This window comes from Ciconia boyciana, chromosome 2 (genome assembly GCF_034638445.1).
Source record: "Ciconia boyciana chromosome 2, ASM3463844v1, whole genome shotgun sequence".
Lineage (NCBI taxonomy): Eukaryota > Metazoa > Chordata > Aves > Ciconiiformes > Ciconiidae > Ciconia > Ciconia boyciana.
The window spans coordinates 107,749,232-107,776,663 of NC_132935.1; the positions used below are offsets into that span (position 1 = coordinate 107,749,232).

General features: G+C 39.4%; 1 protein-coding gene across 2 annotated transcripts in view; it reads right to left on the bottom strand.

Annotated features, from left to right (window-relative positions):
* The window catches only part of ADCY1 (adenylate cyclase 1), a 158,433-nt gene that overhangs the window by 63,313 nt on the left and 67,688 nt on the right, over positions 1-27,432 (bottom strand). For both annotated transcript variants that reach the window (XM_072851397.1, XM_072851396.1), the window contains exons 4-5: positions 17,988-18,099; positions 1,580-1,707 (exon numbers count right to left, since the gene is read on the bottom strand). In XM_072851397.1, coding sequence (XP_072707498.1) covers positions 1,580-1,707; positions 17,988-18,099 — 240 coding nt within the window. The remainder of the gene's footprint in view (positions 1-1,579; positions 1,708-17,987; positions 18,100-27,432) is intronic.

Here is a 27,432-nt window from a genome sequence, read left to right on the forward strand (position 1 = left end):
AACACATGGATTGAGCTAGAAATGAGAATCAGCATTCAATTGCTTTAAGCACTTCTCTCCTTTTTTTCTATGCTTTCAAGTCCTCTGCAAAGAAAGCTCAATGAATCCAGGTTCACTGAAAAGTTTAAGGTTGATATGGAACAACAAAAATGTGTGGTGATGTCCATGTTCCCCTAAGGCATTAGCAGGGTTTGAACAACTAGCCGTTACTTCCATAGAGATAAACCTAACTCTCTTGAGCAAAACTTACAGTGAACTCTGTGAGAGGATCATAATACATTCTTCCACAACACCAAGACTCTCCACAAATGAGCACAATTTGGTTTTGGAAAAACAACTTCTTTGTGTGCATATATGTGCATAAACATCCTCACATACAAATGGAAGACATGAAATATATGATGTGGCAAAAGCTTTATCAGAAACAAGGTGAAATGTTCCAAATCAAAAATGCATAATTTGAATTCATAGGCCTTATGTTTGCTTATTCTAGATTTTTTTTCTTTATTTAATAGTTTACTATTAATTTTTAAATTGAGATTACACTGTGGTCTATTCACCTTCACAGAGAAGGCAGGTCTTCTCTGTGTACAATGCAAAAACTTGTGGATTAAGTGCGGAGAAGCAGAACCTTGAGTCAACTCCATATTCCCAACAGCCCAGCTGACAACAGAGAGAAAGAATAACTGGCTGCTGGAAACAGTGGCCCAACACTTTCCAATACAGAACAGGCAAAGGCCCCTGATGTGACACACTTGTGCAAGCTCATTCCAAATGTAATAGCACTGTGCTGACCAGTATTTATTTATATACAGAATTAATACAGGTGTGCAGTCCTTCTTGTAGCCTCCCTATAAAACACATGCACAGGCACGCATACACACACAGAGCAATAGAGTAGTGAAGACATTTCCCATCTTTATGCCTTCCCTCCTACATAATGAAACAGATCTTCAACTCTCACTAAAAGCTCATTCACAGTTCTATCACATTCACATTTTTCGCCTTGGTAAAATAATGATCAATGCAGAGCTCTCAAGCATAAAATTTTCTTCTGATCAGCAAAGTGAATTTCACATTACATTTCTGAAAAGCAGAATAAATTAAAGGTTTAAACATGACATACAGAAAGGGGAAATCAGCAAGCTATCATTTTGAGAATACAAACACATATACAACATGCATACATGAGGACTGGCTTTGAGCTTACATACTGGTGTGCAAAATGAGCAGTTGTTTATCCCTGTAAAACAAAAAATCAGACTCCTTTCTTTCTGGCAAATGGCCATAGGAATATTTCGTTATTTCCCAGTATCTTTCTCTCCCCTAATCAGTACGTGTACGTGCATCTACATACTCATACTTGTGCAATTTTTCCTCACACGATTAAATAGAGTGGAAAATTGATGTCTAGAATGACCCTTCCTAAAATCAGTATCCTGTGACCTGAATGCAACACTGAGAATTGCTAGGTGGAAACTGCTAGCAGACACTGCTGTTTTTCTGAGAACACACTTCCTGAATGCCACATAGAAGTTGTTGTAGCACTCTGTCCGCATTCACCATGCAGAGTACTTACGTGATGGTGTCAATCATATCCAGGCCCATTTCAACACAGCAATGGGCATGATCTGTTTTGGGCTGGGTCAATCCTGATACACAGTAGTAACAGTCCCCTAGGATTTTTATTCTTCTGCAGTGGTTTTCCTTTAATAAAAACAGAATGGGAAAAATTTTACTATTCATATAAATATTTCAATATTTACAGGATAAAATCTTCTCCAATACTATGCAATCATTCAGGGAATCCTTTTGTGATCAAATGAAGTAATTTATAATTCAGGAAATCTGGGTTCTCTGTACAGAACAGCTGACATACATACACATATTTGTTTGTTTGTTTATTTATAAACACACACATATATACTGGAGATCAGCCCTGCATTGTTCAACACACATGGGGTAACACTGCTTAAAACTATAGCTCTGAACACATATTATTCCCTTGCCCTCACATTAGGTCAGTATGAATTCAAGAGCTGCAATGAGAATTCATTTCTGTATGAATCCAAACCAAGGGACTGAAGCTAAACAACTACTGAATATCAGGAAATGTTTTTATTGTGAGAAGCTTTTATGGCAAATCCAGTTCCAACTTACCAGGAAAGATGATGTATTTATCTGTAAAGGTACACACATTTGTGCATTACCAATTTATAAATCACAATTTACAATACAGCATGATCAGTGTAAATATGACACACTTCCAGATCAGAAGATACAGGCAGTTTGCATTACCATAGAATTTACCTCCTGTTTGCATACAGTTTAATTTCTACAGCCAAAGAGATCTGGCTAAATCTCTCCCATTTTGAAAAACCAATGATGGCACGTGATGATTGCTACATTGGTCTGAGCAGAAAGTTTATTTCTAAACAGAGAGCACATAACAAAATGCCTTTAACAAAGCAGTGCCTTTAACTAGTAAACTATGAGGAGACATGAAGAGATGCTGGTATCCCTTGCAGCTAGACTATGGCAACTTCTACCCATTTAGAGTATGGCACAGAAAAGTAAATAACCTGATTAAATGAATCCAACTTATGCAGCTGGGACTATGCCAGTAAGTGCCACGAAAATTAGCTGTTGTGAATATGATGAGAGAGGATTAACAAAAATCTGATTCCTCCCCCAGCAGTGTGCTATATGGACTTGACTTCAGTGGCATAGAAAGGAAAAAAAAAAGGGTGGTGGTGGTGGTAGAATTTAAAATTTCTGAAAAAAAATTTACTTAATCATACTGGTTCAACTTCTCATACAGGCACATATTCTCACCCAGTCTCCTCCCTACAAGAATCAAAGCCTTCCTGAGCTGACCACACTCTCCACATCATTACCCATATTGCAGCTCAGAAGTGATGGTTATGCCTACAGCGATCCCTTTCTCTCTGACATGTCATACACCAGCATTCAGGGCTTGTTATTACACACTCTTCCAGCTGCAGGCATTCCCATGCCTGCCTTCACTGTAAATATTAATATGTAATATTTCTGAGTATTGAACAAATATTATAAAATGAGAATTGCCTCTGTTCAGGCACTGGAAGAAGGCATGCTAACACTATTGGGGAAAACAGGTTTGTCTACTTCTTTTTATAAATTAAGCAGTAAATTTAGATCTTGAATCAAAGAAGAGAGCCATCTTTTTGGGTATGCTTAACTAGTAGAAAAGGATTTTCTAAGAGTGACTACTTAACATTTCTTCTGCTGTACAGCGGGGTCTTAAATATACCTTTTATCATTGCTTAAATATACTATATATCATTGCTAATATAGATTTTAATAAATGCGAGCGTAATTATTCTAGAAGCATTATCACCAAGGCCTTAGCTTATTCCCGCAGCCTATAGCCACAAAACACCTCACAGAGTTTTAAGTGGGTATTTTGAGATCCTTGGCTAAATGGTACTATATGAGTAAAATAATTATTGATGCACACAAAGTAATATGCAGACCTCAAAATCCATCCTGACACAAAACAGGCCTTCCAAATCAAGGTTTTTGGACGGAAGCCACTAAGTTTTTTAATAGAAACCACTGAGTTTTTTAGCAGAAACGAGTAAATTATACTGCCAAAATAAGTTTGGTTTTTTTTTTAAATTGTGGGCAAATCTTGAAGCAGTAGAGAGTACTCAGAAGTTAAAGCTGGAACCTACTTTCTGAAATAAATCCAGTTTTGGCCCACGCCTTACAATCCTCTATAAAGCCCTTTTCATCTTCAAATTTGGTATGCATGATTTGTGGCCAGGCAATTACTATTTGACCCAGCCGAAAGTTATTCAGAAAAGCCATTTCAGTAATCTGGAGTGGACAATACGTATATGTTAATCACAGAATCCTATAGGTTGGAAAAGACCTTTAAGATCATCAAGTCCAACCATAAACCTAACACTACCAAGACCACCACTATACCATGTCCCTAAGCACCTCATCCAAACGTCCTTTAAATACCTCCAGGGATGGCGACTCAACCACTTCCCTGGGCAGCCTCTTCCAATGCTTGATAACCCTTTCAGTGAAGTAAAATTTCCTAATATCCAGTCTAAACCTCCCCTGGCGCAACTTGAGGCCATTTCCTCTCGTCCTGTCACTAGCTACCTGGGAGAAGAGACCAACACCCACCTCTCTACAACCTCCTTTCAGGTAGTTGTAGAGAGCAATAAAGTCGCCCCTCAGCCTCCTTCCTCCTTTTCTCCAGGCTAAACAACCCCAGTTCCCTCAGCCGTTCCTCATAAGACTTATGCTCTAGACCCTTCACCAGCTTCGTTGCTCTTCTCTGGACACGCTCCAGCACCTCAATGTCTCTTGTAGTGAGGGGCACAAAACTAAACACAGTATTCGAGGTGTGGCCTCACTAGTGCCGAGTACAGGGGCACAATCACTTCCCTAGTCCTGCTGGCCACACGGTTTTTGATACAAGCCAGGATGCCATTGGCTTTCTTGGCCACCTGGGCACACTGCTGGCTCATATTCAGGCAGCTGTCAACCAACACCCCCAGGTCCTTCTCTGCTGGGCAGCTTTCCAGCCACTCTTCCCCAAGCCTGTAGCGTTGCATGGGGTTGCTGTGGCCCAAGTGCAGGACCTTGCACTTGGCCTTGTTGAACCTCAGACAATTGGCCCCAGCCCATCGATCCAGCCTGTCCAGGTCCCTCTGCAGAGCCTTCCTCCCCTCAAGCAGATCAACACTCCCGCACAACTTGGTGTCATCTGCAAACTTACTGAGGGTGCACTCGATCCCTTCATCCAGATCATTGATAAAGATATTAAACAGGACTGGCCCCAACACAGAGCCCTGGGGAACACCGCTTGTGACCGGCCGCCAACTGGAGTAAACTCCATTCACCACCACTCTTTGGGCCCGGCCATCCAGCCAGTTCTTTACCCAGCGAAGAGTACACCCATCCAAGCCATGAGCAGCCAGTTTCTCCAGGAGAATGCTGTGGGAAACCGTGTCAAAAGCTTTACTGAAGTCTAGGTAGACAACAGCCACAGCTTTCCCCTCATCCACTAGGCAGGTCACCTTGTCATAGAAGGAGATCAGGTTGGTCAAGCAGGACCTGCCTTTCCTAAACCCATGCTGGCTGGGCTTGATCCCTTGGTTATCCTCTACATGCCGTGTGATGGCACTCAAGATTATCTGCTCCGTCAGCTTCCCCGGTACCAAGGTCAGGCTGACAGGCCTGTAGTTCCCCAGGTGCTCCTTCCAGCCCTTCTTGAAGATGGGTGTCACATTTGCTAATCTCCAGTCAACTGGGACCTCCCCTGTTAGCCAGGACTGCTAGTAAATGATGGAAAGTGGCTTGGTGAGCACTTCTGCTCAAAGTGCTCAGTGTTCTCTCATGTTCTCAAAGTGCCCTCGTGTTCTCAAAGTGCTTACTGATCTCACAAATCAATCAGTGTTCTCTCCTATTCACTGCCTACCTCCAAAATGGCTCATTTCTAATGACTTGGTTTTCTTAGAGAGCTTACTGTGCTATAGAGCAGTACTGCACATTTTATAACAGGATACACAAAATTACTGTCAGCTTTGCACAGCACAGTCTAGAAGCCTGGTAGATACTTTAAGAAAGGAAAAAAAACAGAACAGAGCTTGGTCCATTACCACTTTTCCAAGGCAGTTTATTACTTGTGCAGGAGAAAAATAAAAGAAAAAGAAAATAAGGACTACAGCATTTTCTGGAGAGATATTAATTTTGATGGAAGACATACGGCTAAATCACCTGCTGTTTTTCAAACCACCACTCTGTTCCTTATCAGATGTTATCCTCACTGTCCTTATTTATAATAATCAATTAATATATAGTAATCTCTAGCAAAATCATTTGTTTTCTTTTTCTCAGCATGTGAGGCAGACTTCCAGGAAGGAGATGCAGTGCAGCTTTGTAAGAGCAATCTTTCTAAGGATTGATATGCAAATTAACAAAACAAACCCTTTCCCTCTCTTTGTTTTATTTCCAGCAACTTCCGAAGAAGCCATTGACTCGGCAATATTTTTCACATTTGTGACAGTGATGAATTCAAGTGTGATAGTTACAAATTCTAGTCACAGTTGATACAAGCAATGTCTGTTTAGAAACAGCTGATAGTTTGGTTTTATGCACATGATAAGAAGCACCAGAGATTGCTAGCACTGCATTAGCCAGGCAGCTTGCCCAGAATTCCCTCTGTTAGTCACAGGGTTTCTCAGTGTGAAGTGGAAGCCCAGCTTGGAAAGCAGAGGATACTTCAAAGTTGCCAAGAGCTTTCTTTACACTTTCAGACAAGCACTTTATAAAGGGGTTCATTCTACCTATCTGTTAGGTAGAACAAGGGAGGGCCTTCTGTTTCAAACATCTCTGTCTTTTTGTTGTTGTAGTTCTTTATTTGAAAGTATTTTGCAGAAAGAGTGAACTCTGCCAACTTACACTCCAAAACTGGAAATTTGGACCATTAACTCCATATTCTTGTACAATACAAGTCAAATATTGGTTTGTATACTCAGGATAGGGGGGTTTTTAATAAAAAGTAAAGAGAAAAGAATTTACAGTTTGTAAAAAAATATATATACCAAAAAAAGGTTGTCTCAAAGAAATAACAAAGTTTAAGGTGCTTTCAGACCTCTCCAGCAGAATACATAAGCAGACAGCCAGGTGTTCTCTTGAACAGAGAGATTGTACTGGATAAGTGCAAAGTCTTTTAAAGGAGGCTCTTTCTCACATTTCAGATTGCAACCATTCTTATTGTCACTGCTGGGTTTTTTGTTTTGGTTTGGTTTGGTTTGGTTTGGGTTTTTTTGATAGTCTATCCAAGTAAGTAATTGTTTGTTACATGAATAGATCCAAAGTCAGGGATGCTCGGTACATTATTTTTGTAACACTGTTTGGTGGAAGAGCCTCTTTAAAGCTTTTATTTATTTTAGAGATGGCAGATGTCAATGCAGGAAAGAGTCCCTGCTCTGCCTTCTGTCACTGCAACAATCTATGTATTTCTATGCACTCATGTGTCATCATGGTATATGAACACCTACCAAAGTGAGCCAAAAAGGAAGGTCAGATAGACTACAGTTTTAAAAAGCAAGATTTTAAAAGCTAAACATTGAACTTCTCTCTCTCATAACTCCACTAACTGGAGCGGAATTACACCAAGGATGAGTCTGACCCTGGGTGATTTAATTACAATATATTTTATGCTTATTGTACACATCCATTTCTTTTTCTGCAAGCCTGCTAACAACCTGATTTGCAGGTGTGCTCTTCAGACTGTTACTGTCCTACCCTCCTGGAATCACAGTCTATGAGTAGGAAGGATTTTATTTATCTGTAAATTAGAAAGACACTTTTGTGCTGTTCCTACTAATAAAAACCGCATCAGGTAAGGTACATAAAAAGATTCTTTACCATATTCAGCCAATTTGGATTTAGTTATGCTGTGCAGAGTAAGAGAAAAGATTAATAAGGCCTACAAAAAGATGCATAAACAGTGATTCCCGTTTCCCCTAACTCAGACGCTACCAGACTTATACTCTCCTAGAATGCTCTTGGACATGAGCAGTAATAACATTTTTTAGTTTTGTTTAGACTAGAAAAATGTGAACAAGAGTTTGGTCACTACTTACAATGCTTAGTGATTGCAAAGTTAGAGTTTTAACAAAAAAAAAAAAAAAGAAAAAGAAAAAAGAGGAAACCAAAACCAACACATGTCCAGGTTCAGCCATTTAAGTGCTGGGGTAAAAGGGAGGAGCTCTATTAGGCCTGGACTTACACTGAAGGCTTTACTCTCTCAGGGGAAGGCTCTGGTGTCCTCACCAAACCTCAGAATTCTGCATTAGTGAGACCTCTGGGTATTGCCCCTGCATAGCTGTAAATTAGTACAACAGCAGCACTGCATGCAGCAGAGGAGTGGAAGGGGATGCACTGGCAGCACAGGGAGCAGCTCTTGAGCTCAAAAACCCTTCATGCCTCCCCCATCCATTCCCTGCCTGAAACAGTTTGAATCTGGAGGGGAGAAAAAAACATTTTGCTACTCCCTGAAAAAAACACTGTTAGGTAAATGTTTTCTTCACATATTGAAGAGAAGTCTTGGGTAGAGAGAAACAATCAAAATGCAGATCTCTGATGGCTCAGTTTTCACTGAGAGTAGAATTAATTCTGGGGGGTTAGTGGTGAACTACGAGGGCTGAAGAAGGAATATACACTACTCTCCTGGCCCTACCACTGCTGTCAAGAGCTTCGTCACTGGGGCCAGGCAGTGCCACAAGGGGCATGGTCACCCTCCCTTACAGACATTCAATGAGCCAAAAGGAAGATCAGTAACCCTGAGGAAAGGACCCATCACAGAATTACTTTTGTGTTTTATTCTCCTTCACATTTTTCCTCTTGTTTTCCTTCCTTCTTGGTTTATCAGTCATTTTCTTTTGGAAAGACCCATTCCAACAGCTTCCTCTGAGCAGCCTGCTGTGCTCAGAGCTGAACTGTTTGTATCAGGTAGGCAAAGGGGATCAAATTTTCAGTTCATATTAATCAGCATGGCATCACGGGTTTCAGGGGAACTATACTAATTTATACCAGCTGTCCCTCTAATTCTCAGGGACCCAAGCTATAATTCAATCATCCAGGCTAACCACATCACAGATACAGTCCTTTCTTAGTTATTACAGTATAAAATGACTATTGGGGGAAAAAAATGCAAAGCACCTCTAAAGCTCCCCAAAGACATAAAATAGCAATAAAATGCATTCCCTATTTATCTCTCTTCACAAACCTAGAACTTCATTCTGCTTCCAAAGAGGTCTTGAGAGAGGACAAGACAGGATTCACCACTGTTACCACTGCAGCTTATTTTCAATGTATTTAGCATGTGCAGCATATTTAACATTTATAGCACTTTATGCCAAAGTGCTATTAATCTCAATAGAACATTGCATTAGAAAGTTTTGAATCACTCTAGAAGTTAACAAATTTATCTATATTACAGATGTGTATAGAGACACAAAAGATACTTGCAGAAAGAATAGTATTTTCTACTACATCCTCTAAAGCTCGAAATACGTCTCTATTCAATTTCATTAAATTTGTCCATTAGATTTGGACAGAAGTGGAAAAACCCTACATTTTGGCTCTCATGCTATATAAACATATGCATCCATACATATATATGTACATGTACAACATGCACAGACACACAGTTCTGCAAATTTACATACACCCTCTTGCATGTATACACAACTTATATGATAAATGCAAATTTTAATATTCATCCTCTGGACTACTGATATACTAACCAAGGTGGCTCAGCCTGACAGTTATGTGCCAGACACCAGTTTTGAGCCCTCCCTTTCAACAGATTTGAACACAGACTGGTAGAAGATATCTGGGTGTTAATACCTGTTCCTGGCATTACTAGTCCACTTCTTCCTTTATGCAGAGGTATAGTGAATGCCTTACTGCTCCAAGCGCCTTTGGAATAGCACACTACAGTGTTCTGCTGTTAAGGAAATGGTGAATGTCAAGCCACACTCCTTCAGGGTCATAGAAGAAAAGGCAGTTAATTGGATCGAGTTAGTCAGAAGGCTGTACAGTGCAACTAAGCAATACCATTTCAAGTTATTAATTTAAGTTCAGTGCATGGTGAGAGGGAGAAATCCTTTGTAAGAGATCAGTTTACAGTTTTTATATTTACACTTTCCTACTATATTTAATTTCCTTATAAAATTAAACAAAATGTAAAAGATCTTTCTATTTTTTTCCCTCAGCTCTATAACTCTGGTTTGTGCACTAAAGAGCTTTAGAGAAAAACAAAACCAAAAACATTCCATGGGAAAGACAACCCAGTGAAAGTCTCTTAGACTGCAGCAGTATTCACAAAAGATGCAGGTAGGTGCAGAAAAAGATGAAGAAACAGTTTTAAATTCACATGTAAAACACTCCTTAGAACCCTACTTTGAATCCCCTTTGAAAGGGCCTTCTTTCTGTGCTGATGAAAAGTGAGCCTACTTAGCCTAACTTCTAACAGCTAAATCTGTGAAAATCATAGAATCACAGAATCACAGAATGGTTAGGGTTGGAAGGGACCTTTCAAGATCATCTAGTTCCAACCCCCCTGTCACAGGCAGCGACATCTTCCACTAGATTAGGGTGCTCAAAGCTCCATCCAACCTTACGTTGAACACTTCCAGGGACGGGGTATCCACAACTTCTCTCGGAAACCTGTTCCAGTGTCTCACCATCCTAATCATAAAGAATTTATTCCTTGTCTCTCATCTAAATCTACTCTCTTTCAGTTAAAACTTTTGCCCCTTGTCCTATCACTACAGAACTTGGTAAAAAGTCTCTTGCTGACTTTCTTACAAGCCCCCTTTATATATTGAAAGGCTGCAATAAGGCGTCCCTGGAGCCTTCTCTTCTCCAGGCTGAACAACCCCAACTCTCTCAGTCTTTCTTCATAGGAGAGGTGTTCCAGCCCTCTGATCATTTTCGTTACTCTCTTCTGGACCCACTCTAACGGGTCCATGTCCTTCTTGTACTGGGGGCCCCAGAGCTGGATGCAGAGTTTACTCACGCCATCTGCAACTTTCATTAATGACAAACAGTAATTTAACTTATCATTTTACTTTTTTTTCAGTAAAACAAAAAGATTTACCAGCATGGTTTCTCCGTGTAGTATCCAAATCTATTTTAATAACTATGCTGAATGTGGGCCACAACATGTGAGAGATTATTGATGCCAGCTTATCAGATAAACTTCATCATCAAAACCTGAGTGTAATGAAGTGACATGGAAATTACAACCAGCTCCATTACATTGCAGTGTGCCAATAGTGAGAATACACTTTTGAAAACTGTCCAGCACATTAGAAATTTTCATTGAATCCTGTCAATTACTGCATACACATTTTAACATTTATTTTCACCCAGGTTTTGAACTGTGGGTTTAAAAATTGAAACAACTATTTTGATAACCTTTTAATGGAATAATGCCTGCAAATAGTAACTTTACCAATTTACACTAGTTCTTGCAAATCTGCTAGTCCCAGCCTAAGAAACCTTGAGAATGAGCTAACTGCAATACTCCATAGAGTTCAATTTAGTAGGGTAATGGAGACATACTCATAGCAATAACAGTTAGTATAGACTTAACAAGAAGAACTTCTACAGAGTGGCAGAAATAACAGGAAAGGAAAACAAATCTGGTTACCATATAGGAAGTATCACAGAAAATGTCTTGGTAGTCTCTGATTGAGGAAAGCTGTCCATCTCCAGATGAGCATATGTAAGCTTGTAATTAAGTAATGTATTTGTGAAGTCATGCAAATTATCTACCATCATGGGAGTCATATCATGCATGAACAAATGTAGAATTATTCAGGATAGCTATAAAAAGGAAGACATTTTTCTTCAAATGCTTTCCCTCAATTTTACTGGCAATTACATATGGTGACGTGCAATAACCTACTGGTTCTTGGCCTACCTTTTCTGTGCATTCCCATTCTCACAATAAATTCCTTCCCTACTCCACATGGAGCGTAATTTTACAAAACTACAAGTTTAAATGTTTTTAGTCCTGGAGAGTGAGAACCTATTTAACAGTCATATATGTTCATTTACTTGGAAATGAAAAAGGATTTTAGCAAGAATATTTTACACAATCATCATGACTGATATACATGCTTGCCTCCTTCCCAGCTTTCATTAAGTATCCTTTAAGATGCTGTCTTTTTATGAAGAGGAATATCCCAGGAGAAACAAGCCTAAAACAAATACAGTATAAAATGTTGCAAAACTAAGCTTTAAATTTCAGGAAATTGATATTTTTCCAGATTCTTCTGGAAACAACACAACAGAGAGGATTTTAAATAACTGTCACCTTTGTGCACCAATAAAAGTATGAAATTCAGTCATGCTCCAAAAAAAAAAGCATGGGAAATCTTCAAGAACTAATTCCTGGAAATGGCCATTCCCCTTCGCTTGGCAGAATTACTGAAAAATGATGGCATGAGAAGAACTAGCAAGATACTGTATACAGGTCGCTATAAAGAAAGTAGATTCTAGAAAGATTTCCATAGACTTCAAGGAGATAAAAAGTCTGGCTTGAGAAGAGCAAAGCTGACTGGTCTGAGGATAGTGCTTCTGGACTCCAGTGCAGGAGGCATGGTCCTCTCCAGGCTGAGGAGAGGTCCTGATGGCTGCTCCCCTGATGCACTGCTATGCCCCGCATAAAAGATCTGCGCATGGGCAAAGGACTCCAGGTAGGACTGTGTATGCAGAGTACATTAGACAGCTAAAATATGCACCTGGGTTATCAGTCAAACTGCCTCTACAACAATGAAGTGGAACAGGTACTTCTGGAGTGCCATTAGACATCCCTCTCGAATGACACACACTAAACTCCAGAAACACACACTTTCTCTATGCTAACTGCACAAGGAGTCAAAACAATTAGTTTCAGTACAAATGTCCACACCGCAAGCATCTGAAGCTGATCAGAATAATCCAACACAGTCCTATACAAAGATGCAAATCTCAGATTTGCAGAATACAAACTCAGGAAGAATTTGGTAATTTACCACAAGCATACAAATCATGACAAGAGTTATGACAGAGAATTGGCATACCAAGCACAGTATCCTCTTACCTAAAAAGTACCATAAAGGAGATTAGGCAAGACCTGGTCTCTGTGGTACCAGCCCATTTATATGTTCCTACAATACTCTGAAGTGTGTGACATTATCCTCCTCCCTGGAAAACTGCCCCACAGACACTTACTTTAGCTTCACGTCATACACACATCATTAGTCCCTGATCCTATAGAGTCACAGGCATATTCATTAAGACCACTTTAATTTAAGAAAGCTTACTTCCTTAGGTGTCTCTAGGAGATGGCTGTTCAAAACCGGACTCAAGCTTACATGCATGATCTGCCTCAGTAGGTTCCTATGTCTGCACTGACTATCAAGGGAACTTGGGAAGACAAGTCTCCTTAAAATTAGCCTTTGTAAATATCCCCCCGCTAGTGCACACTTACCAATTTCCACAAAGAAGGGTTACGTGCTGTAAGTTTATATCTCTGTTTTCCAGCACTAACTTTCCCATCTTAACCAGGCCACAAAACTTTGTTCATTTTATATTTTAAAAATACATCATAATTATCTTCATATAAACTAAAAGCATTCTATAGATTCAATAGAATCAATTTCTTAAAGTAATTACTTCTAGGAATAGCTAGTTCAAAGCATAGCAAAGGACTGACTGTTCTTGACACAGTTAAAAAAAACCACAGAAGCTGATTAAAAATATTATTTACTGACCCTTTGCCTAAGGCTCAGCAGCAACGTTCTTAAGTTCAATATCTTTGAGGCTGAACAAGCACAGAAAGCCACTTCAGCAACATTGAAATTTGGAAAGTAAAAATTGTTAAAAGCTAAGAAGGTAATCAGGAAAGGATACTAAATTAAAATGGAAAGAAATAAAAATAGACTCGGCCTACAAATACTGAGAAAGCCTGAAAGCATACAAAACTGCAAATGGAACAAACAAGGAAATGGTGTGTGTCAGTCTGGCTAATAGATGAAATGCCAAAAGTGCACAAACAAGTAAGATCTTTCATTCAGAATATCAAAATCCTCTTCTAGTGATGTCTTTTGAAAAGAGCCTAAACTTCATTTATCCTTATCCACTAGCAAACGGAAAGTCCAAGATGAAGTAACATGGATGTTGAAAGGGAAATAACTGAATCTGTAAACACAAATAATTAATCCTCCACATAGATTAGATGCAGGAAGTATGTAAGAAAAATCTACGAAAGAAAAGAACAATTAAAGAAGATCAAAACTTCTCTAAAAAGCAAACCTGTTTCATTACAATGCAGGTTACTGGAGAAATGCCTCCTCTTTTCTGTTAAGATGACTTATTACAGGCAAAATATTTTGGGTATAGCTGAACTGTATCACAAGGGAGTGGAGCTGTGACCATCACAGTACCCAAACAGGGGCACGTGCAACTCTATGTGACGCTACTTGGTTAACTGCAGCCTTGAGAACCTCTCTCATTCACAGTAAATCCATGCCACAGCTAAAGCATGAAGAGCAAATGCACTAAAATATACAGTGTATTAAAGCAACAAGGCACCCAGCCTAAGTGTTATGTGTCCAAGAATTCCCTGGGAACATAAAAACAACACGATGCAAATGATTATATCTCATTAAAATTTGTCACTCTTACAAATAAGCTGAAGAATGACAAACTGGAAGCTAGCTATAGTGTTGAAGGTTAATTGCAAGGCATCTGAAGACCTTATGCAAAGATCAGTTGGTTAAAGCATTCATTGATAATTCGTAATGCAGAATGACTATTGTTAGGGCAAAATCTGAGACTGCACAAAGCTACTCTGCTTAACCAAAACTGGAAGAAACTGAGAAACTTCAGAAGTAACAGCCTGAACTAAGTAAACTAAGCCGAACAGCAGATAAAATCCAATAGAAATTAATGCAAAATCATTCTTTCTATTTGAACTATTCATAGCCTTATGAAAAACTGAACTAACTGCATACGCTCATGAAGGTGGCTTGCTATTGTTGTGTACAGTCCCAAGGGAACCTCTGCAGAATGGGCAAATTTATCCAAAAAGCTTATAGAAAATCAGGCTGCCTAAAGGCTGTGATGTTACAAGTACTTCAGTAACCAGACATACAAATGAACCCTGGGGCATTCATAACAGCGCCTCTCCATGTGGATTCTCTGATGTCCGCCTAGGATGAAGTTACACTCCTGCAAGGATACTAATATTGTCACTCATTTTTGTTTAGCTTCGTATTTTTGGGACTCGCTTTTCTTTCTTCAAAATGACTGAAGTTGGCCCACAGACTCCAAGTCCTATATAAAATATGACTACCTAAGACTTCTTTAAGAAACCAAACAGTGCTATTGTGAAAACAGAAAACATGCCATCATTTTAAGTATTGTATTCTGACCACCTCTTCTCCTAACAGAGTTCAAAGACTCAGTGATTTACAAGGTAAAACAACCTGTACAAGAGAAGTGTTTGAAAAACATATTTTCTCTAGAGGTGAATAAAAAAGAAAGGACATGATAAAAGGACAAATCATTTCTAGTAGGGAGTAAGAAGATCAGGAATTTTCTTCTCTCTCTATTAACAGAACGCACAAGCAAACTTTCAAAGGACTTGAATGACAATAAATTGAAACCTAAGGTTTGCCTTCAGAACTCCTTGTCACACGCTGTAACTATATTTGAAGCTACTGTGATTTAAAAAAAGGTGTAGCATTTTAAAAAGAACAAAACTATTTGCCTTACCAAAAAAATCAAACTAATAGCACATAGAAAGAGAGAAAAATCTAATGTTAAAAAGCATAAACCAGCTTCTAAATGTCAGAAGGACAAACTTTAGGATTAAATTGTCCCAGATTTCTCAACAAGAATTTTTTATGTTCATCTGAAACACCTGATTCTGGTCAGCTTCAGAGCTATACTGTCAAAAAGCAAAGACTCACTATTCCCACAATGTGTCAATGTGCCAAAATGCCAAGATTCTTCATGAGACTCTCAGCACATATATGCTGCCTTACACTTACTACACTTCCCACAGTGGTGACAGGGATTTTTTTTTAAGCATTACAGTTTTAAGACAGGACAATTCTTTTAACAAGGGTTGTCATAAACTGTCCCTTCCAGTTGACATTGCTTCCTAAGAAGCAGCAGCACACAGCGTGCACACTCACAGATCACACTTTAGTAGTCACAGGGAACATACCTCTCACCATTACATTTTTCTTTAAAGTCCCTGCAGTTTCCTCCTTCGTCATTCTGAATACTAAAGCACAGCACTGTTTTAAAATCAGCCCAGTCCTCTGTTTTGACCTAATAATGAATATCTAGAAGTTGTTTAACCAAAGATCAGAATCCTCTGAAAAATTACACTTCTCAGCACATTTCTTCTGACTGCAGGGGACACAATAATAAGTCTTCCTTTACCACATCAGAAGGCGCCAAGGAAAGCTCACACGTTCTGTCCTTAATCACACCCTGATGCAGCATAGTCTGAACTAGAAGAACAAGTAAATAACAAATCTTCCTCACATAGCTGAAAGAAACCATAAGATTTATTTTCAAATTAGGAAGAAGAATGCATGCAGGCTGAACAGAAAAGCTAAGGCTTTTTAGCTCTTCTGCTGTCTCCGATCTGCTTCTTCCCTGACAAACAACCGACCTTGCACCAAAATCTGGTATCTGCCTGGTACCCTGGCTTCAGGTGTCACTGACACCTCTAGTTGGCTGCACCTGGCCACTGCTAAGGGAGCAAGCATGGCGCAGTAGCCATCTCCCTGGCTTCAGTGCCATGTCACATGTCATAGCCATGAGCATTTCTGTGTGCACATGTGGGATCTCATGTTATGTCACAGTACTCCTGTGTTATTACATTGCCTTTTCATGGCTATGGTGACTCCACAAATTATAGCATTATAAGTTTTAAAAGAGCTTATTAGATGGGTGGTTGACATTTGGAGGATGAAATTCAGTAATGAAATGAAAGTAAGGAGACTATTTGAACTTTTAAAGCCATTTAAACTCTTGCCAATGATCATCTACATGGCAGTCTCTTTTATTTCTAAGTTATACATCTCTGAAGTACTCTGGGCTGGGGACCTGTGCTCTCTGTGAGGCACTGCCAGTAGTTCCAGTGATGAATTGGTTACACAAAGGCTTATGAGTGAGTTACAAATTCATACCCAAAACCAGCATTTCCACTGCATCTCTACTCAGCATCTAAGTTAATCTTCTGTTTTTCTTGGAAAAAGGGAACACACAATAGTTCCTTTCTGTTATGACTTGAACAGAAGATCTAGTGCAAATCAGGACATAGCATGATGAAACGATAACACATTTAACTAAGAATAAGTATTCCTCAGCCCTGGCATCCTGTGGAGCAGAAGATTTCTTTCTCCTTGGGGTCATTGACAGCTGTCTATCAAGAGGGAGCCATAGATGCAAAGTGTCCACAGGCTTCAGATCTCTCATGTGGAAGACTACATCAAGGAGAAGTGAGTTTGGACTGAAAAAATATGGATGCTGTTTATGTTGGGCACCTGAAGAAATATATTCTCTAGGCTGCTGCACAGTCTGAAGACAAGATAGCTAGATAGTAGAGGAGCATAATTTATGTGGAGGTGATACTTCTCAGCAATGAAGGCTCTGAGGACATGGCTGGCAAACAAGAGATTTTATGAAGTTGTGCTTTGTTCAAGGGGAAAACACATTTTCAGCATATTGTTAAATGTAATTTGAAATAAGATGTGTGGCTTTTTCAGGCACACCTGTTCGTCTTATTTCTTGTCAAATGCTTGTGGTACCATTAGACTGCTAGGAGTTATAGGCAAGGAACATTTCTCTGATTTTCTTTTTCCTTGGGGAACCTGGACAATGTAAGTGCAATGACCAAAACATAAGCCTCAGTTATGATATGGATCCCATTTTGCCTACAATAGCCTCTCTGAAAAGCTACCATCATTTCTGTGACAAGGAGTGCTCTCTGTAAAGAACTAATTTTACTCTCTAGCTTCTTTTTATCACAGAAAGTAGTTTTATGCCATGCTGCCAATATTCATATTTTCCATTATCCTGTTTTTTTTCCATGCAGGACAGAAATGTAAATATTGAAATATTTTCTCTAGTTTGTGCAAACAAAACCAATGAAGAACACTGATGGCCTCCAAGGAGGGGGAAGAAAAGTATATTTAAAAATAGCAACTTAAGCTTCTTTCCTAAACAATTAAAATAAACTGTTTTCTCTCCAGAATATTAATAAAAAAATGGAAGCTTTAGAAATTCATGACACACGGGGCTAAATCCATCTATTACAGATTTCTAACATGTGTAACTCATGCATCATTTTCCAGAAGGGAATTTAAATTAAATTTAAATAAGAATGTACTTACTGTAGCTAATTCATCAAATTTGCCAAAGAGCTCATTCAGCAGCTTCACCAGCTCTTGGGCAGTACACTGTGATGCCAAACTAGTGAACCCCACAATGTCTGCAAACAAAATGCTGTAAAGAAGGAAAAAGACACAGAGATATCAGTACAGAAGACATCTTCAAATTCTCATTATCGTCTTTTATAGCATGGATGTGATCCAAAGCACAAACTCAAACAAGCCTTGAAAACGCTACCAATAAAGTGCTAGATGGAACAAAAATGGCAAAGATTCAGACAAACAGGCATCGTTCTGGTGCTGTCAACTGTTGTAGAGAACCCTGGGACACTTTCAATGCCTATATACCTATCCTATATACCTATCTGCTGTACATATGGCAAAGCACTTCATTCATGAGGAAGCACAGAGAACAACTGCTTCTCCTCTTTACAGCTGGGATCTTCTCAGCTCGATGCGTTTCAAAGACAGTTTTTGCACTGGTAGAGTTCCACAGCCAAACTGATAAACCTTGCATGAGGTTTACTAAGTACTGAAAGACAGGAGTTAATAACTTGTGTATGGTAGCTCCATGATGTGGTTTTACTGCTCCTCGTGAGGAGCTAGGATCCACAGTGTCAGGCCAGGCTTCTCTGTACTGTGCTGCTTGTCTCAGGTAAGTGTCCAGATTCCATCAATGTTAGCAAGGTTTTAATGTCCAACACAATCCTTAATGTCCCCACAAATGCCTTAACAATCCCTACCCATCTCTGATGATAAGGGGAGATAGTTGAAAGAAGCACAGATACTACTGTGATAGAGAGAATAAAAATTCTTGTGCAGATCCTGAAACTTGAGAGAGTATGGAGCTGTGATCCTATTTATTTAGATTCCGTCATCTGTTGGCAGAGGCCCAGAGCCCGCTGCAGAGACCTAATGCATTTATCTCCAACACCTAGACTATAAATGTCAAACAAATCTTTATTTATGCAAATGCTAACAAACAGTCCCATGGTACATATCCTAGGTGTACTTGACATAGTGTAAAACTTAGCTTGCAAACTGTAAGTTAAGTTAAGCATTATGTACTCCTCTTCCCCTCAACAAACCTTCACTCTATAGATAAAATAGCAGATGCTAGAAAAGCAGGACTAACAAGTCTACTGTTTCTCATTCACTGTAACCAAGTCTGAACTCTCTCATGAATCTACAAAAAAGAGTATATACAACTCCTGACTCAGCCCCTGTTTCTATAATTTCATTTAACCCAGCTGCTAAAATCTCTTGTCCACCAGAGCAGGTTAGGTAACATATCCCAGCACAAAACCAACTCATCCGAAGTTCAACAGCTTTAATCTACAAACAAAGCTTCTATGTTGTCATGTTAATCCTTGGGGCAGTCTCCCCACTGTCTTCTACTTTGAGCATGCTTTATGAGAACATTGCTCAAGATGGCCCCAGTTCAGGGAAACAATAGGTTCCTATGCTGTTTAAACACATTCCTATGCTGTTTAAACACAACAAAAAGGCTTCTTAAAATAAAACATTTGGCATTTAGTAAATTTTACTGATTTTGACTCTGCTATCATGAATGTGAACCAACCAAGTGATGGGTAAGGTAAAAGGCATTAACAGAGTGCAATAATACCAGCAAAGTGCTCTGCATATTTGCCCGTGAAGATCTACTTATTCTCTTAATTCTGGACTAACATCCTTGTTGTTTGACAGCCCTAGGATGGTCTTTCTGGAAATTCATCAGTTAATATCAAATCATCTTCCTAAATTGCTTGAAGATTTTCAAATGTACTTCAATTTGCATCAAGGTCTTTCATACAGTTTGCTTTATGACCCATTTGCTTTATGACCTAAATTCACATCCAAATTCATACAGTTGAAAAAGACACAGAGGAAAAAACAACAACTACAATTGTTGCAATCCAACATGTCATGTAGTTTCCAGGTTTTAGTTAGTATGGAGAGGGAGTGTAGATGCTATTTTATAATAACAGCTTCTGCTAGCTTCTCTGCCATTTTACATCTCATCCTTTGCACATTCTACATTTTGATTGTTTTAATTTTTCCTCTCACACACATGGAGCTCTGTTATTCTAAAAATGGCATTGAAACTCATTAGCCAGTTCATTTTATTTTAGCTAGTGTAACCAGATGTAACCAAAGTGATTAGTTTGTTCTTTGGAACTAAGCAACATAGAGACAGGAGCCGGTTAGACAATGCTTTAATATTATGTTTGTACACCTATGGTTATGGATATGCTACTATGCCCAAAGACAATTGGACAAGGAGTAGTACGGACATACTGCTATGTTCCCAGTACAGCCCCCAGCCCAGCCCAGCGCCGCTCTCCCTGACAAATGGTGTAAATGTGATGGTAGGCAAGGCTAAGTAGTTACTACAGTGCTAAACCTGGTGTTTTCCTCATTGCCCAGGGGCTCAGCAATGCTCTTGCTCCTCTGTCCCACAACTGACTAAAGGGACCCCAAGGAGCTATAATTCTCTTTGCTTGTGGGCTATACCAAAAACAAGGAGTTGAGGGTAGTTAGAATAATTGGTTTGTGTTAAGGGTGCCAAATCATTGTTAGGGACCATGCACCATGAAGAAGGGAAGCAAGTTACATAAGCAAGGTGGGATTGTGCATGTCCAGAAGAAGGGGTCAACTAAAGGACACACCTGTACGACCACCAAGGACCACCAGAGATCCCCACAGAAGCCCCTCAGAGCTCAAGGACACATGCGCAATGACCACGCAAATATGATAATTAGTTCCAGGAAATATAATGAATATGTATGGTCATTCCGGGAAATTTGATGCATATGTATGTAACTGGACAATATAAGTTTTGGCTGATGCAACCTGCGGTATGCACACTAGGTGGAACGATCCTCCGTGCATCCGGAGCCGTAATAAAGAATGCCTGCTTCTTAATACTACATTGGTGTTAAGGAGTTTGATTCCCAATTTCGGTGACACTAGAGTGCTGACCAATATTATCTCTTGCATTTCTTCACCTGTCTGTGTCCATCTGTTGCCTCTTCCCTTACTACTTGGACTACAAGTGTTGTGGGGCAGTACCAACACTTACGCTTTATTTTACAATGTCTAAAGCAAATTAGGGTAGCAACTTGGTCTGTGACACAGGGTTTAGACTATGGAGTCAAATCACCCATCTGATGCAATAAAGTTTCTTCCCCCTGTTATGTCCTGCTTAGATTTTTGGAATGTAAAGGACACAGAAAGCCTTTATCAGGAGGTGGCAAAATCTGCCACAGGGAGTGAGAACAGAAAAGAGATTATAATTCTTGCTATGGCCATGAAAATCATAAGGGTACTAAAGAGAGAAATGATAAGATATACAGTGCCAGAATTCCAGTAATATGCCAGAAGTGTTTCCAGGGCCAAACCATATTTTCAAATATATTCAAATATTTTCAAAGTCCAAGTCCCCACCCGTTTCTCAGCAGAACACAAATTAACACTGAAATTCCTTTTCCTTTGATTTGGATATATTACTCACACAAAAATAATGAGAGTCTTAAATGTAGGCCATTTCTAACATTGATACACTTAGAAAAGTTAAGACAAAGCAACTATAGGAGTGGCCTCAGTGTTAAGGCACATTAACACTCCTGTAGATGCACTCATTCAGAGCAAAGTAGCCTTGGTTCACTGTAACTTAATTGCTAATTGCCATGGAGGTTCACACCCTCAGAGAGGATTTAACTAGAGTAAACTAGGGCTACCTTATTTATGCATGAAAGAGTCCTCATAGTGGTATAGGATACAAAGGGACACTTCACAGTGATTGCCAAGTAATTTTATTTAAAAATATATATATTAGCATATATAGAAACAAGAAGGGAAAAGCTACCCATTATTTCTCTTGTTTCTCTTAAAGACCATTCAGGGATAAGACTCTCCCTGCCTTAATTCCACAGAAATCTTAACAATGCCATTGGGGGACTATGGTGAAAAACAAAATAACCCCAATCTCAATTAAACTGCAACTATAAAAGCAAGAAGAGAAATGAAAGTGGAAAGAAAGTGAAAACAAAGGACAAAGGTTACTTCTGTTTGTTCAACAGCATAGCTTGCACATGATTCAAGCGCCGCTCTCCCTGACAAATGGTGTAAATGTGATGGTAGGCAAGGCTAAGTAGTTACTACAGTGCTAAACCTGGTGTTTTCCTCATTGCCCAGGGGCTCAGCAATGCTCTTGCTCCTCTGTCCCACAACTGACTAAAGGGACCCCAAGGAGCTATAATTCTCTTTGCTTGTGGGCTATACCAAAAACTCTGCAATCCTGTGCTCTTTGAGATATTCAGCATTTGTCCTGTAGTCTTCAGTCATACCAAGATTTTATCAGTAAGTTCACAGGATCAGGAAGTTTGGCAAATCTGGTAAAAACTGAATACACTTTGCCTTTTAGACAGATAAGTTATTAGTGTCATAAGTTACAACAGTATGTCAATATTCTAATTAAATCCTAGGGGAAAAAATAATCAATTACTGAGCAGAGCTTTGTCAATATTTGTTTCCCTCCTAATTTATTAATGACATAGACAGAGGGAGTGAGTGCACCCTCAGCAAATTTGCGGATGACACCAAGCTGAGTGCTGCAGTTGAAATGCTACAAGTAAGGGATGCCATTCAGAGGGACCTTGACACGCTTGAATTCATCATGCAACTCTCATGAAGTTCAACAAGGCCAAGTGCCAGGTCCTGCACCTGCGTTGGGGCAATCCCAAACATGGATACAGACTGAGGGATGAATGGATTGAGAACAGCCCTGCAGAGGAGGACTTAGGGGTTCTGGTGACTGAAATATCAGACACGAGTCAGCAGTGTGCGTTTGGAGCCCAGAAAGCCAATTGTATCCCAGGATGCATAAAAGGAAGCATGGCCAGCAGGTCGAGGGAGATGATTCTCCCTCCCTACTCCACTCTCATGAGACCCCACCTGGACCCCAGCTCTGAGGCCCCCAGCACAAGACAGACATGGACCTGATGGAGCGGGTCCAGATGAGGGTCAACAAAAGTGGTCAGAGGGCTGGAACACCTCTTCTGTGAAGAAAGGCTGAGGGAGTTGGGGTTGTTCAGCCTGGAGAAGAGAAGGCTCCAGAGACACCTTATTGCAGGTTTTCAATATACAAAGGGGGCTTATAAGAAAGATGGACAGAGACTTTTTACCAGGGTCTGTAGTGACAGGACAAGGAGCAATGATTTTACACTAAAAGAGGGTAGATTTAGATTACATAAAAGGAAGAAATTCTTTACTATGAAGGTAGAACAGGTTTCCCATAGAAGCTGTGGATGCCCCATTCCTGGAAGTATTCAAGGTCAGGCTGGTCAGGGTTTTGAGCAACCTTATCATGTCCCTGACCATGACAGGGAATTGGACTAGATGATCTTTAAAGGTTCCTTCCAACCCAAACCATTCTATGATTCCATGATTCAAATTTTTAATGGAGGTTTCCTAAGAACTTTTTTTAAAGTTACCTGGAGTATTTGATTTGATACGCAAACAGCTATTTCTAAATGCTTCTGGTATAAAAATTCTGAATAAAAGCAAAGCAACACTGCAGTGAGCAACGTCAGGAAAGAAAGCATTACGAACAGCCATTTCTCTCATCTCTGTCACAAACAAGGAGTTGAGCTGGTTAAGCACAGGCATATAAATGACATACATCATTATCTCATACTCCTTGACTATCTGGAGCATTTCTGTGTTGACAAGCCCTGAGTCATCCCTCCAGGACCTTCTGTATTCCTGTTTTCTCCCCTGTGATCCCTGCAGGCAGGCACAGCCAGAACCTGCCTGGTGACTCTGCAGCCCTCCCGCAGCACTGCAGGAAGCTGCTGCACCTGCTAAAACCGAGCATGGAAAGCCTGTGGCTTGGTTTAAGACATTTAAGCTGCTTCCCAACTGCGAGTATTGATGGAGCAATCCTTTTCTATGTCACTCTATGAGGCGTTCAGAAGGAGAAATCCTGCCAAGTTACACAAGACATTTAAGAGTTTGTAGGTGGTAAATGTTCACTTTTAACAGCGCTCATTCATATGCTTTGTGCACTTGAGTCCTGCTGGTTTCAATGGAGCCACTTGTATAAAGAAATACTTAGCAAAATAAGGAGGGGTTGTATGCCCTGTTTTTTCTTTCCACTTGAGTCATTTGTTTAATTAGAGTACAACTTATAATAAGAATGATATTTTAATGGCACAGAATGCTGCCTCAGAAAAGAACCCTGTAGGGTTTTCTTTTTCCCCTTAAAGATCAACCATAAGGGAAAATTATTAATCATTTTATCTAGAACTCACTGCAATGATGAAGAAACAAGTCCTCTCAAAAAATTAGAGAAGGCTATTAAAACTAAAAACAAAGGGAGGGTTGTTTTTACAAAATAATCATTCATGAGAACTAGTTCATTGTCAAGTCTTACGAGCTAAGAAAGCCTACATACAAAAGCCTGTTCGTAGGCATCATGATCATGACTTTTTAAAACGCTGGAACAGGTAAGTTAGTTAAATTCAAAAATTTTTTGAGTTCCGATGCTTTCTAGAAGACAGGACAGATCAGAAATATTTGCATATAAATAGCTGCAGACTGTGCTCTAGTCTCAGACTGGGTCACAACAACCTCTAAATGGCCACGAGGAATCTTTTTATTGGTAGCTTTGAATCAGGCAGTGTGTTGCCTGAAATTAATATCTCTTCTTACAAAGCAGCCAGTTTTATTTTACATTTGTAAAAATTAAGCTAAATGAAATTGCTGTACCAGAGGCTCAAGAAATTGGTAGCAGTTCAATGTTCACTTTCTGTTTATCTCTTGAACGTTATTTGAGTTACGGAGCAGAATGAAAAGTTGTCTATTAACATACCAAGTCAGCCATATCCTCATCCATGCGTGTGTTGAAACAGTTTCATTAATATCTAACAGAGTGGGAAAAGTCCATTTCAAAAGAGACAAACAACATAATGTGTTGAGGGCTCCATACAGGGCATATATTTGAGCTGAAACCCAACTTGAAATTACTTAATTGAATTATAGCTGCATGGAGAAATTCAGTCAGGAATATTGTGTTTTTACAGTAGCCACTATACATATATATGTAATCTGTAAATTCCTCAAACCTGTAGGGCCAGACAAGGGATAAGAAAAGGAAATATTAATCCTATGTTACTTAACCTAATCTTAGGAAAGAGCTGTCTCTTGTATGTAACAAACCATACTCCTGGGCATCACAGAAGAGCTGTTCTGTTGAGGAGTCTTCACATGTAAGCTGACATCTGGTCCTCACATCCTTCATTGTGACCTTGGCTGCAGTCACCCCACTAAGATAACACCTATACTGTGTTGAAATGGCTCCTGAACTGTATATGGACTATTTCCTCTTCATGAGGCACAGATATTATACTGGTTGTGATTATTTTACCTTCCTGATGCTTGAATTTAGTGTCCTCACTGGTTTCACACTATAATAAATTTGGATGTGTATTTGCATGTCTTGTTTTGCATATTGCATTTGCATTAAGTTGTTTGTTTCCATTTAAAACACATGCACTCATTTCCTACTGTACAGCAATTCTGTTCAAAAACTTTACAAGGCAGCAGATATAAAAAAAGCCTCATTTCTTCCTCTTTGACAAAAAAAGTCATATCTTCAAGATCATTGGGTAATATTCAGGTATTCCACACAAAACATAGGAAAAGAAGCAGCATATCTGTAGAGTAAAGAATTTGTTGGCAAAGGACTGATTTTCATCAACTTTTGAGAATTCCTTTTGACCTCTTCTTTGGGAAGGTTCCATAGACAAATACATTCTAACCACTACCCTTTACACAGTGTACACAGGAGATAATACAACTTGCCTGGGAAAGATTTCTTGTTCCTTTTTGCACTGGCACAAATACCTACAGAGGGTTGGAATGGATAACAATCTTTTCTTGTATCATTATCTCATTCCAAAAGTAAGGTGAATTTGGGCCTAGTGATCTTTCTCTTTTGACATGAAACTGCTGCTGAACAGAGAGCTTTGATGCTCTTCAAAAGTTAATGGTTAATGGATTGTGAGAGAGGGGAAAAAAGCAGTTCTTTCCGTATGTTTCACTTAATCTTCAAATAATGCAAAATAAAATAACAGAACCACCACAAAACTGCATTAGGAGAAACCAAATAAAAGAAAGGGGGAAAAATGCAAATAAAGGTGATAAAAAGTTGACATAAACAAAATATTCAGAGCAATTAATTTAAAAATATAAAAGCTAAATGAAAAATAAAGAGTTACAGAACAAGAAAAGACATATCTCAAGTGGCCAAACAACATTTCAGATTGTGGACTGTCAGTATTTGTTTCTGCAAAGCTCAAGCAGTAAGCATGAGCATTGTGCAAAGGATCTGCTTTTATTGGAACTAAATCATAAAAGTTCAAGCTTTGGAATTGGAGGAAGATGAAGGGTTCAAGCTTTCAGCCTTCCTCTGCACTTCTGGCACTTCCAGTAAAGTTATATAACAGACCTTCCCCAAGTTACAAGCTTGTACATGTCTTCCTTATCAGGAATTTTTCATTTGCTAAATGTGAGCATTTTGGAGGAGAAAAGGGTTTTTCCCCACAAACAACTACAGTTCCCAGGGCCCTTGCAAGTTCCTTTGATGGCACTGTCATTCTGTGTAGGAAAACATCTGTTCAGTGCTCTTTTATGGGCTATATTCATTGATGCCCTTAGAACAGTCTCAAATGGAAATATAAAGTCAGTTTTAAACTGGCCCCCTCTCCACACAGAAATCTTCAACTGATGTTGAAGGAGTTTAATGCTTTGTACTGCAGAAAGAAAAATAAAATCCTGGGTACTAAGGTGGAGGTCTGAAGTGATTTCTAAGTGAAGAGAGTTACCTGTGAGCAAAATAAATTCCTCTCTTTACTACAAATCTGGGAAGAGCTCATCGAAGTGTGACACAACACTGAGGGCTCTGCCCTCAACATGGAGAGGCATGTTTCCATTCCCTTCTGGAGGCGCAGTCAGTTGTAGGCCAGTCATTTAACAATTATTTGATAGTTGGTAAAATTGATAAACCAGGGCTGTTGCTATGGTGTATCTGAAATATGCCAGTATCTTTTTCCCAGTCCATCTTTCACTTCTTACAGGGGTATATATATCTCCACTGTAATGTAGCCCCCTGTGTTTTTCTGGGAGAAGGTAAAGAAGGTAGCTGTATGAATCTCTTATTTTTCACTTGCAAGATCTAGTGCTTAAAAGACTCTGTTTTTTTTCAGGCAGCTCTTTAGAACACTGAAACAGATGGGGTTTGTTGCTGGTGAAGTTTTTTTTGTTGCTGGGGGTTTTTTTTGTTTTTGTTTAATAGGTGAGGAGTGGAAAAATCATGCAGTTTACTAATTGCATGCCTACATCCTCCAGCCTATCCTTTCTGGAGGATACTGCTCTGACACTTCCA